The 12804-nt window shown below is 43.4% G+C and overlaps 1 protein-coding gene across 6 annotated transcripts in view; it reads right to left on the bottom strand.

Moving 5' to 3' along the window:
• PES1 (pescadillo ribosomal biogenesis factor 1) overlaps window positions 1-12804 on the bottom strand; it is a 44955-nt gene that overhangs the window by 14021 nt on the left and 18130 nt on the right. For 4 of the 6 annotated variants that reach the window (XM_044448897.1, XM_044448900.1, XM_044448898.1 and 1 more), the window contains exon 15: window positions 10317-11222. In XM_044448897.1, the coding sequence (XP_044304832.1) occupies window positions 11136-11222 (87 nt within the window). In that variant the 3' untranslated portion in view covers window positions 10317-11135. Of the gene's footprint in view, window positions 1-3036; window positions 3599-10316; window positions 11223-12804 lie in introns of those variants that run through there. The other 2 variants (XR_006416541.1, XR_006416540.1) reach the window with 2 other exon arrangements.

The raw sequence follows: 12804 nt of genomic DNA on the forward strand, positions 1-12804 counted from the left end.
CTGATCGGTAAATGCGAGAGAAAGATACATAATGCTAGGCTTGGGCAGGTTTCCCTTGGTCAGTGCACATCCATAAATCTGCTTTGTTTCCTGCTGTGTCAGGAAATCTTGGAATCACAGAATATCAGCAGTTTATTGGCAGGTCACCCAGGAACCATTCTGACACAGTCAAATACAACAGCACTGCCCAGTAGCCAGTATACCAAACTGGTTATGAGCTTCCAGAATAGAGGGTTTTTTTTAATAAGTTGTGGGTCACATACAGAGTTTCAGGGCAGTGATGAGATTCTGAATGGGTGAGGAGAGGACAATAGGGAATAGCATAGATGGCATCAGGAAAACATGACCCCTTGAAGACTTGGGTAACATAAATAAAACAATCAGGGGCTATAGATTTAAAATGTTGTGTTTTTTGCAATCAGAGATACAGAATTAGTTAAGGCAAAGCATGAGCAAAGGAAGCACAGTGCCCCCCCCCCCCCCCCCCGCCAATGGCTTGCAATCATTGTTTCAAGGCTGTTGTGGCTAGGAGAAAATGCATGAATAATAGAGTGCCTGAGGCTGCCTGCTTTTCCTAGGCTTTCAGAGCTGGGCAAAAACTTCTAGTCCCTTTGAGTGGAGAGGAGCAAGGCCACTGCTACCAGATTGTATATTAAAGGACACACAGAAGCATATCTTCTTATTTGAGGATTTATTTGTACTTTCCTGACACTAACAAAGCCTTGGGTGATGGCTGTTTTCTGCTATAGTCATGAAGGGTCCTGACATGCCATAGGAAATGTTCCTGAACAGAAGTCTGGGGGGGCCCTGCTCGGGTGGAGGCCCTTGGCAGGTGCCCACCCATGTCTGCTCTAACACTGCTTCTGGCCTTGTCCCAAATGTATGCATAAGAAAAGATTCTAATCCAAAATGCAAAAATAACAGCGATTTACAGGGTTAGAACAAGGCCAGAACATAGTTTGTTATCCAAGAACATAGTTTATTAGCTTTTGTTAGATAAAGGGCAGGTTGTGTCATAGCCACTGATGAGGACTGGAATCTCCACGTAACCGGTGGACTTGCATGGCAACCGCTGGGGCACAGGGCAAAGAGACCCTCTGTCCCTGCACTTACCGAGCGGTTCGAACAGGTTGGTGAGGAGGGTTGAAGTGGGCAGGTGATGTGCATGCAGTCACCTTGAGTCTGCACTGGGAATGAAAGCGGCACGTATTCCTGGGGGGCTTTCCAGGGAGAGGGTGGCACCAACTTTTTGGAGTAGGGCTGCGGGGCTGGGAAATGAATGCGGAGAGTTCAGGTACTGCCCAAAGCTGTCAGGCTGCTGGGACAGGTTCATGCAACCCTATGAACACTGTATCCTTGCCTCTCCGCACTAGTAGAGCTAGTGGGGGCAGGGGAGGAACACGACTGGGCCAGGGAGGTGAGTAATGGCTCCCTATGGGAGGGAGGGGTCTCGGGCCACCTGGACAAGTGCTGGTGAGTCCAGCCCTCAAGGCACTCTTGGAGGGACCCATTCCACTCAGGGTTCTGGCTGGGCTTTGACATGGAATAAGCTGCTTTGGTTACACTGTGTGGCAACTTATGCTGGGGGAGAGACAGAAGTGGAACGCTGTTGGCCATTCTGGATCGAGGGCCGGCCTCGGATTGCCACTTCTGGCGGCAACAAGAAGGGCCTTCTCAGTTGCAACCCCAGTTATGGAATAAGCTCCCCACTGAGGGCTGCCTGGAACCAGCTTTAGTATCTTTTGGTGCCAGGTTGATTGCCTTACCAATGGCGGGAATGGACACTTGGACCTATAGGAAAGACTGAATCGCCTTGAACCCCAGAATTTTTAATGGGGAGATCACCCAGGACCCCCTGCAGTTTATGTACACCAGCATGCTACTGGGTAGCAGTCCTCACAGCCAATTACAAGCTTTTAGAACATACACAAGAGTGTTTTATAGGTTCCGAGTCACATGTACAAGCAGGGCAGGTGGTGACGAAATAAGGGGAACACAGTGGAAAAGAAAGAGATTTGCAGAGGAGAGTTAATTCAATGGCACTGATTACAGGAAATTAACATAACGATCCATCGCTGAGGCACAGGGATTATTGTGGGCCTTGGCTGTGAGCTTGATCATGCAAATTAGGGGGACTGCAATGCTGCTCTGGCCACCTTGTCAGTTTTGTTGGTGTTAGCACAAGAATAGCCGCTCTCAAGCAGGCTGAGAATCCCAGTATCTTTAAGTAACAATGCTAAACAGAAGCCTGGCTTGGAATTCTGGTGCTTTCCGAGAAAGAGGTGCAGGTATTTTTATAACACAAAGGCACATATAAGCAACCTTTTTCTTTCGGGATTCATCTGAATTTCTCAAAGATGTCACAAGCGCAGCTATGTGACATTCTCTATCACAGGCCATTTAAGTTAGTTTAACATTCAATTGGAGCATTAGGTCTGTCGCTTAACACAGATTTAATCTGTTTAAGGTATTGTTTTTTAAAAAATTGTTATTGTTTTCTTAAAAGAAATAAAGTACAGAAAGGAAAAAAATGTAAAAGAAATATAAACATGCCAAGGGATCTTTCACAAATATAACATAGACATTCATAACTTGCAAATTCTTCAACCTACCTCCAAATTTCTATCTGTCAATTTGTTGAAGCTTGCAGAAAAGATACTTATAGTTGTCTAAACCAAAAAACTTCAAGTCACTTTAAATCAATTATAAATCAACAATATTTTAACAGGCTTCCTTTTGTTCTATATTAATTAAACTGCATTAAATTCTTCAGTCAGTCTTCTGTTTACATAATCAGTTAATTTTGCCATCACGGCATATTCAGCCAACTTACTTTTTCAATGTTCAATTGTTGGGCATTCTGCTATTTTCCATTGAGAAGCAATTGTAATTCTTGCTGCAATTGTCATATATTTAAATAAATCTGACCTGTTCTTTAAAAAAGTCTCTGGCATTATATTCACAAGCATATTCTTAGGACTCATGGGAAAGTTGATTTTAAAGCATTTAAAAAAACATTTCTTCATGTATCAACTTCCAAAATCTTTTAATTTTATCGCAAGTCCACCATATATGGTGGAAAATCCCATCCACTTTTTTTTAGCACTTCCAACATTTTTCATTATAATTCTTGTCAATTTTTCTATATCTTTCAGTGTAATATGCTACCATCTTGTACCAACTTTCTCTTAGTGCTTGACTGGCTGTGAATCCAATGTCTCTTCCCCATAAAGCTTCCTATTGGCAGGACAATATTCCTTCTCCAAGGTTCTATGTCCAGTTAGCACTTAATTTCCTAAGTAAATTTCTTAACTTGCTGAATTTCAGTATCAAATTGGAGTAATTGCTTATGAAATCTTCCTAACAAACTATCCTTTCTTTGCATAATAGGCGTTTCAAATCCCATCAAGTCTCTTATGGTGCCTTTCCCTGATTAGATTTCTTCTTTCATTCTTGAAACCAATTGGTAATAAACAAGCCAGTCTGTATTTTTCCCTTCATCTTTTAGTTGTTGCCAAGGCTTAACTCCTCCTTGTCGATCAGGACCCCACAGGTTATAAGATCATGTTTTCCTTAAAATACTTTCCATATGCTTCATCTGGGAATATAAAGAAGAAATTAGAGGGCTAATTCTTCTTCTTATAGAATACCAAATTAATATTATGCCATCCCTTAGAACAGGGGTCCTCCAACTTTTTCAAGGGGAGCCAGTTGAAAGGTTCCGCTGATGGGTGCAGGCCGCCAAGGCGGTGCGGGCGGGGGGCGTGGGGCGAGGCAGCAGCAGGCACATGCCGAGATCCTTTTAGACTCGCTCAGAGAAAGCCATCTCCTGGTTCGCAAGCTGCTGCTGGGTGTGCGCATGGCGAGGCGCTGGCTTGCTTGCAAGGAGATCCTTTTCTCCGAGCGAGTCCAAAAGGATCTCTGCACAAGCAGGCCAGAGGTGGGCCGGATAAATGGGCATGGTGGGCCGGATCCGGTCTGTGGGCCGTAGTTTGAGGACCCATGCCTTAGAACAGGGGTCCTCAAACTTTTTCAATAAGGGGCCAGTTGAAAGGCGGCGGCTACACGCACGGGCTGGTGAAGCGTCGTCAGGCACGCACGACGTGGCGTTGGGCGTGCGCGGCGGCTCGCTCGCTCGCTCAGAGGTCTCCCAGCAAGCTCAAAACCATCTCCGAGCGAGCAAGCCACTGCCTCCAGCCCGTGCTGCAAGGCAGCAGCGAGCGTGCAAGAGGCAGGCAGTGGCAGCTTGCTTGCTCGGAGATGGTTTTGAACTCTCTGGGAGATCTCCCAATGAGTTCAAAACCATTTCCGAGTGAGCAAGCCACCACCTCCTGCCTGCGCAGCGAGTGCATGCATGGGTGGCGGCACAGGCCGGATCCGTCCCGTAGGTTGAGGACCCACGCCTTAGAACATGATTATTGTTTGATGTCAAAACCTTTTAAACTGACCCTTTGGCTCATAAATAATTGTGTATTCCTTCTTCAAGATCTGTTTCTAGCTTCACTAGACTATCAGCAACATTTGTAATCCGTTCTGAAATCCAAACAAGCCAGCTGCCTAATAAAATAGCTTTACATTACGTTCTGTGAAACCTCATCTCTCCTTTTCATTGTGAAGAATTTTAAATCTAATCCTTGACTTTTTACTATTTCAAATAAAAGTGTTCAATTGTCTTTGCCACTCTTAGAGATTCTTTCCTGGTATAGAAATTGGTACCATCTGAAATAAAGTAATTTGGTGAAGTAATTTGCCAAGTAAATACGTGCAAAATTGTAGTCTAAAGCTGGAATTCTATAGCCATTTGGGAATAAGCACTGAACTCTTTATTATTATATTGTGAGCTGCCCCGAGGCTTATTGTGATGGGGCGGCATAGAAATGTTTAAAATAAATAAATAAGGTAGCACATTCATGCTTATAATAGAAATTCTTCCAATTCTGGGCTCCACAGTATAAGATAGCTAGGTTAGAATCAGTTCAGCACAGGGTCACAAGGATGGTAGCCCGATTGGGGTGGATGCCCTGAGATGAGATTGAGGAGACTCAGAGGGGATCTTATCGGGACATATAGGTATGTGAAGGGATGTCACATGGTAGAGAGTCATGGCCTGTGCTTCCCTGGGTTGAAGAAAAAACATGATCCAATGGGGCAAAGCCTTTTTTGTACCTGTTCCTTTTTTTTCCCTTCCTGTTTCATTGTAAACTTTAATATAATTTAATTTTCTTACTGATCTTATAGAATAGATTGATAGGCTTGACCATTTTAAATCAATCTGTGTCATCAGCACAGCATCTGACAGCATTTGGACATGCACATGGCGGGCATGTCATGAGCGGAGCCAGCTGGAGCCAGAGGTCAGACTAGATGGCCTGACAGGCCCTTTCTGACTCGCTCTGTTTCTATCTTTCTATTACATTTTGTATTTTTCTCCATTTTACCTTTTAAACCTTTCATTTTTGGGTCATCTTATTTTTATTGTTACATTTCCAATACAAGAGTAAACAAAAGAGGTGATCAGAGGATATCTTTGATGTGTTGACTTTTCCATTTGAAAGCTCTCAATTAGCATTCCATTAATTAAAATATTAGCATTTGTTTAGTATAAATTGCTTGCATCAAATTCATAAAATTTGAACCACAGTCTAAATATTGAAGAATTTTCAATAAAAAGGGCCAAAACACATTGTCAAAAGCCTTTTCCACATCTAAAAAAAATGCTCCTTTCTTGGTTAACCAATTTAATTGCATCAATCACAAAACGAACCTTATCTTTCATAAGTCTTTTTGGGATAAATCCAGTCTGATCTATATGAACCTGCTTTTCTATACATTTTCTTAGTCTTCCTGCCATTATTGCAATAAAAAGCTTGCATCCGCAAACCCATAGGTGTGTAAGAATGGCAAGGTGGAAGTGTTGCCTTCTTTGCATATCAATGTTATATGGGTTTCCCGTCATGTTGGCAGTAATAGTTTCTCTTCTTTAATTTCATTCATTACTTGGAGTGCTAATATTATTTTTTCCTCTAAACTTCTGCAGTAGATAGCAGTGAATTCATCCGATCCGGATGCTTCATCTTTTTAAAAATTTCTGATAGGTTGTGATAATTTTTGAATAGTGATGGTATCATTCAGTATTTTCCTGTAAAATTTTTAAGGCATTTATCTGTGTATCTGGAAAGGACTTTGAAACAGTTTCCTGATGTTTAGTGGTGTCCTAACTGAACTTTCATTAAACTTTAACAGCTGAAAAGATTGCACTATTTAAGAGGTTCAGATTGATGGATGGTGAAGACTCACCTTGATTCAACTGTGTGTGATAAGAAATGGCAGTCTCTTCTGTTTTTTTGCCATTTCTTTCTTTGACTAGAAACTACTGAGAGAGTGAAACCAGGGAATGTGTCCCATGCACTGTGACTCTTGATGCTTCTGGATTAATTTGTACATGACTTATTTTGAAAGTTGATCTGCAGTTCTTGGACAGTTTTATTCTGAGACAAATAATAAAGAATCATGGACCCCCCCCCTTTGGTTTTGTCTGAGAAGGAAGGAAGGAGTAATGAGCTTTCAAGAAGTAAAATGAATTGTGGACTATCAGTGCCACCTGATGGACTTGGAAAAAAATCCATTTGGGATTAACTTTTGAGACACAAGAACATTAGTAAGAGTTTCCTGCTCATTGATGGACTGACAGAAAATTGATCAAAGCGGTTGAAAAAATTTCAAAGAATTTTTCTTCTTAAGTTAATTCACATTGATATTTTAATAACAGAATGCGACTAATAAATGTAACATTGTTAAAAGAGTGACTGATACCGTGGTTTTATCCATTTCTCTTCTTTTGTCCCTTTCTTTTTTCTTCTTTCTTCTAAATTTTCTCTGCTTCGAAGTGTCGTGTTAAACTGTAAGTTTATTTTGTAGTTATGAAGAAATTTGTGAAGTATATAAGCAGAGGAACAGGGGAAGAATGGAGAATAAACTGAAGAGGGAAATTCCAACCTGGACACTGCAGATCCGATAGAGAAAATCAATAGAGATTGATGGAGAAAAAATAGCAGTCTGCGAATTAAAAGTTCTGTATATTTTGACAGGAAGATTTTTGGTCATTTTCCCTAGATATTTATAACAAACTTGAGACTAAATTGACCAGGCTCCCAAAACAGAATAACAGAGACAGAATGAAGATCCTATCAATAAATGTTAGTGGAATGAACTCCCTTCCATGCAAACTAAAGTTTTTTATTTTTTTAAGAAAACAAAGAACAGATATGTATTTGAGAAGCTTGCATAAAGAAAAAAAATGCCCATATTTTGACTCATGAGACCGGGCAACTAATATGAAGCACTAACTGATACCAAAAAGAAAGGCGTCACCATTTATATCAATCATCAAGGCTTAAACATTATATAAGAATTAAAAGATCCAGAAGGAAGATTTATAATTCCCACATGGAAAGATGAAAAATATATTGGCAATGATACATGCTCCAAATGATGCAGAAGAAAGGTTTTATGGGGGGGAAATCAATCGATATTGGACTTTCAAGGAGAAATTTTGATTCTTGGTGATATGGAGTTATAGATCTTAACAAAGACAAGTCTAAAAAAAGCAAAAGGTAACTCCCTGTACACATTTTTAATTATATAGAAATGTTATACTTGTGAGATGCAGAGAGATTTAAAAATCTTAAGAGTTAGAGACTCTATTTTTTTCTCTGATAGACATCAGACATACTCAAGGATTGTTATTTGCTGGATATCCAAAAATCTAATTACAAACAGAGACTGAAGATCCACCTCAAGATCTTCTCTGATCATGGTCCATTAGAAATAACTTGGCAAGGAGAACAGGGTGAAGGAAGAAGATTGAATGATAATAGTTCATAATGAAGATATTTTGAAGAAGTCTGAAAATAATTGGAATAATTTTTAAAGTGATGCCTCTATAGCAAGAGGAAACTTTTAGCAATAACATCTAAGAATGCCTCTCACAAGGAGGCATTCATCACCTCCCTGGCCCAGCCAGGTGCTCCTTCCTTGCTGGTTTTTATCTTGTGCACTGCATCCAGCTCTGTGCATCACAGTTTAAGAAAAATGCAGGTAAACTGGAAAAGGTTGAGGGAGGCAACAAAGATCAACATCAACAAAGATGACTGGGGGACTGGAAACTGGACCCTACAAGGAAAGACTGGAAGAATTGGGCACGGTTGGCCTTGAGAAGACAGAGATGATATGATAGGCTCGCCAAATACTTGGCAAGGCTGTCACAGAGGCAGGCCAGGATCTATGGTAGAGCACAGTCACAGAGTAACGGGCTCAAGTTAGAGAAGCCAAATCAAGAAAAGCTTCCTGGCTGTTACAAGCAGTTCAGCAATGGAACCAAGACGTCTGGGCAGTTGTGGGCTCTCCCACACTGGAAGCATTCCAGATGCTGATGCCAGGCATGTTAGGGATGCCTTAACTCCCAGTTCCATATTGAGTAGGGTGTGGGCCTGATGGCCCCCTCCAACCTGACTATTTTGATTCAATCCACAGAAGGAAGAGGTACGGCTAGTGGATTATTCACCTGCTCAGGTAAGCAATATCCAATCTGTTCTAAATGGGGGCTGCACTTCTCCTGAAGAATCAGGATCATAGTTCAGGGGCACTTCTGGTCCAGTATAGTCACCAGATGCACAGGTGGGCTTGGGGGCACAGAGCATCTTCTATTACCTTAGACTGGTACACCAGTTACATCCTTGTCGAAATAATCCATGGCACTGGATTACTGCCTTGTGTTGGACATGTGGCTGCCTCTGAAAATGGTCTGGAAACTTCAGCTTATTCAAACAGGGCAGTGAGACGGCTAGCCCAGACTGGCCAACATGATCACGCCAGGCCAGGACTTTATCAACTGCACTGGCTGCCAGCCCAAGTGCTGGTATGAACATCTAAACTTGGGGCCGTTACCTGAAGGGCCGTCTCCTCCCATCTGAACCTACCTGAATCATCCCCTCTTCTGTGGGAGCCTCCTTTTATCTTGTGGCACCCAAGCTGTGGAATGAACTTTCTAGAAAGGCTCACCTGGCACTTACACTGTGCTTTTTTTGATGCCAGGTAAAGACCATCTTCTTTGCCCAAGTATTTTAGTCTGAGCCTGTTTAAAATCCTGTATTTTATTTTAAGACACAAAACTGGGTGGGATAGCTAATACCCTGGAAGACAGAAACAAAGAAACAGAGCGAGTCAGAAGGGGCCTCCCGGGCCATCTAGTCTGACCTCCGGCACCAGCCGGCTCCGCTCACAACATGCCCACCATGTGGACATCCAGCCTATCCTTGATCAAGATTCGAGGTGATCTTGAAAGACTGGAGCAATGGGCTGAGCACAGAAGAATGAAATTCAATAGGGACAAATGCCAGGTTCTGCACATAGAAAAAAGAAACCAGATGCATCGTTACAAGATGGGGAATGCTTGACTCAACAATACTGCAAGTGAGGACCTTGGAACTGATCACAAGCTGAATATGAGCCAACAATGTGATGTGGATGAGAAAAGGGCAATTGCTCTTTTAGGCTGCATTAACAGAAGTATCACTTCCAAATCCCATGAGGTACTGGTTCTTTTACTCAGCACTGGTTCGGCCTCATCTGGAGTCGTATCCAGTTCTGGGCAGCACAGTTGAGGAAAGATGCAGACCAGCTGGAAAGAGCTCAGAGGAGGGCAACAAAGATGATCCAGGGACTGGAAACAAGCCCTATGAGAACTGTGCATTTTTAGCCTCAAGGAGAGAAGACTGAGGGGAGATGGGATGGCCCTCTGCAAGGACTTGAAAGGCTGTCCCAAAGAGGGAGGCCAAGATCTCGATCATCCCAGAGTGCAGGACACGGAATAATGGGCTCAAGTTCCAGGAAGCCAGATTCCAGCTCGCTACCAGGAAAACTTTCCTGACTGTTAGAGCAGTAGACAATGGAACCAATTAGCAAGGGAAGCTGTGGTTGCTCCCACACTAGAGGTATTCAAGATGCAACTGGACAGCCAACTCAAAGGGATGGTTTGACTTGGTGCCCTGCATGATGGTCCTTCTGGCCCCTTCGAACAATGCTATTCTGTGATTCTAAATCTCTGTACTGCTGTGAAGTCGTCTTCTAGTTATTATTTTTATACTATATTTTATGTTTTTAAATTGCTGTGAACTGGAACTAGCTCTGGCTATTCAGTGGTATACAAATGTAGTACATAATTTATTCCAGCATTTAGACTAATGCAGGTCGATAAAGCCATTTTCTTTGTCGTTCAGTATCTCCACAACACCAATTTAAAAGATTCTGCCAAATGCTTTCTTTTCAAAGTTCAGTTTAATAAAAGAATTATAATTATAATCACTGGAATCGAGAGGGCAGAAGATGTATTATTGCAGTTATCCAAGGGAGGGGACAATGTCACAACCAAACAAGGCAGAGGGAAAGAAAAGCAAAACCTACATATAGAAGATTCCTATTCCAAGCCATTCCGTTACCTGGGTGCAGCCTGAGCCTTGGTGTGGTCTTTCATGAAGGTTTATTTACAAAGCACAGCAACAGTTCCAAACTATTTTGCCTCCGAAGAGCATCACTGTTTTTGCCGTACATTCACTGGGAAACAGTGATGCTTGCAAATGGTTTCTGCACTGGATTCATGTTTAGACCTGGTTAATGTTCTCTGTACCAAACCAGGCAGGGATGGGGAGAGATCTTCTCACAAAAGTGCATGTGTTCAAGCCCATTTTCCTCTTGGCCAGAAGAGCTTCATTCTCCTCTCAGTCAACCTGGGAGGTCACCATCGGAGTGATGCTACAGCAGTCCTCCCTGTCCTTTAAGAAGCTTGTTCTGACCAGCTAATGTGGCAGCTAAGCCAGAACTCTTACAAGGAGGAAGTATTACGAAGACCTAAGGAAAATTCAGATCTGTTTTAAACAACTGATGTCCCCAAACAGGCCCTTGGCTACATAGTCAAGGTAGTGCTGGGGCCTGCTGTGGAGAAGCCAGGCTTGGGGCAGAAGCAAGAAGAGCTAGGAATTTCGATGCTTCCCACATTCCACTGAGAGGCCCGACAGGGGGACTAAAGCAGCCATCTTGGAAACGTGTGTGGAGAGTCGGGCTGGGATGAGAGGTGTGTGTTACTCCCGCCTTGCCTTCTTGCTTCTCTTCTTCTCTGCTTTGGCTGCTGCATCGTGTGCTTTTCGTTTCTCAGCTAGCTTGTTTGCCTGAGATGCAAGAGTGAGAAAAAATGAGAATTAGTGGATGCCACACAAAAATGCTTAAGATACGGGAGCTGGCCCCCCGACAAGCCTCATTAATAAGCCTTCCTCCTGCATAAAGCTGAACGCACCCCCGAACATTTCCAATACCGGGTTTAGGCCTTTAAAGTCAAGGCCACAAGATTCAGGCATAGTTTTTCCAGGCACAGAAGAACAGGGCGCATGAAGCCCAGCAGCAACACAGGCAGAGCCGAGCCAACGCACCTGCCCTCCAAAGTCAGCCTCCTCTGACTCTACCCTGATCTGGTGACCTCCAGATGTTTTGGAGTTCCACTTCTATTAGCCCCACCCAACATGATTCAGTGGCTAGGAATGCTGGGAGGTGTAGTCCAAAATGTATTTTCAGGGCTGACACCCCATTTGTAGAGCACCTTCCCAAGAGAGGCACTTGGTGTTTATGTCGTCATTTATTTAGCACCAGGTAAAGGCATTTTTATTCTCCTAGCTGTTTTAAGAACTACTTGCTTAATATTTTATTCTGGGAGTTTGGGCTGGAAGTTTTATTTTTTGCTGCAGGTTTTATGTTGTTTTATTACTTCCAGACAGGCACAATGTACAGTAAGCAAACTATTGGAGATCACTGTGCTGGGGGAAACTCTTTGTGGGCTCATGCATTTACATTTTCAGCATCTGACTACAGTATCTTGCACCCCACTTCTGATGTCATCCGAAAGGCATCCTGGGAGTGAAGAAGTTCCTGGTCATTCAGGCTTTCTGCTGGAGACCACAGGGCTGAGGCTTCCAAGCTGCTTTTGCCTTTTCTGTAGTCCAAATGGGAGCCAAGCAGAGCGTGGAGGCTCTGGCCAAATCTCCATGCTGGTGAGGGTGGAGCTGGCGCATGAAGTATTGATGGAGGGGAAGCCACCAAGCTGCTGACCTGCTCATTTGAGGAACATGCAAGACCGCGCACGTCTCCGGCAACCTCCCGCCGCGTTGAGTTGGGGGTTTTATTAAGGCATCCTTAAGTTGCCTTCTGCAATGCATAGCCATTCGCGAAGGGATGGAAATCAAGGGCTGGTTACAGAGTAATGTCCTGATCCTGGCTTTGAGGAGCAGATTCTGAGGAGCTTGTGGTGCACCATGTCCGCCACCTAATGAGTGGGCAAGACCCGTGGCAGCTGTTTTGGACACACTCAAAATGCCACATGTGCCTGCTGACTCCAAAGGCTGCAGACCTTGCTGTAAAAGAAACCTCTCAAGCTTCAGAGCACAACAAAATCCTGCCTGTATCTCACCATTCTGAACAGCTTCAGTGGTTGCCGGATTGCTTCAGGGCCTCATTCAAAGGGCTGGTACCTCCCTTTCAGCTCTGAACAACTTGAGGCACTTGTTTCTGATGAAGCCCCACCCGCAGCACTCTTCTGCCTGCCATCTTAGAACTCATCCCAGTGGAGCAGAAGTCTTTTTCAGCTCTGGCTTTCCAGGGAGCTGGCCTCGTGCCAACATCACTGGCTTTTAGGTGCCAGACAAATATATTTGGATGGCTTGAGGGCGCAGTCTTCCTTAGCTGCCCATATCAAACATGAGA

The sequence above is a fragment of the Varanus komodoensis genome, unplaced genomic scaffold, assembly GCF_004798865.1.
Source record: "Varanus komodoensis strain SLA01 unplaced genomic scaffold, ASM479886v1 scaffold56, whole genome shotgun sequence".
Lineage (NCBI taxonomy): Eukaryota > Metazoa > Chordata > Lepidosauria > Squamata > Varanidae > Varanus > Varanus komodoensis.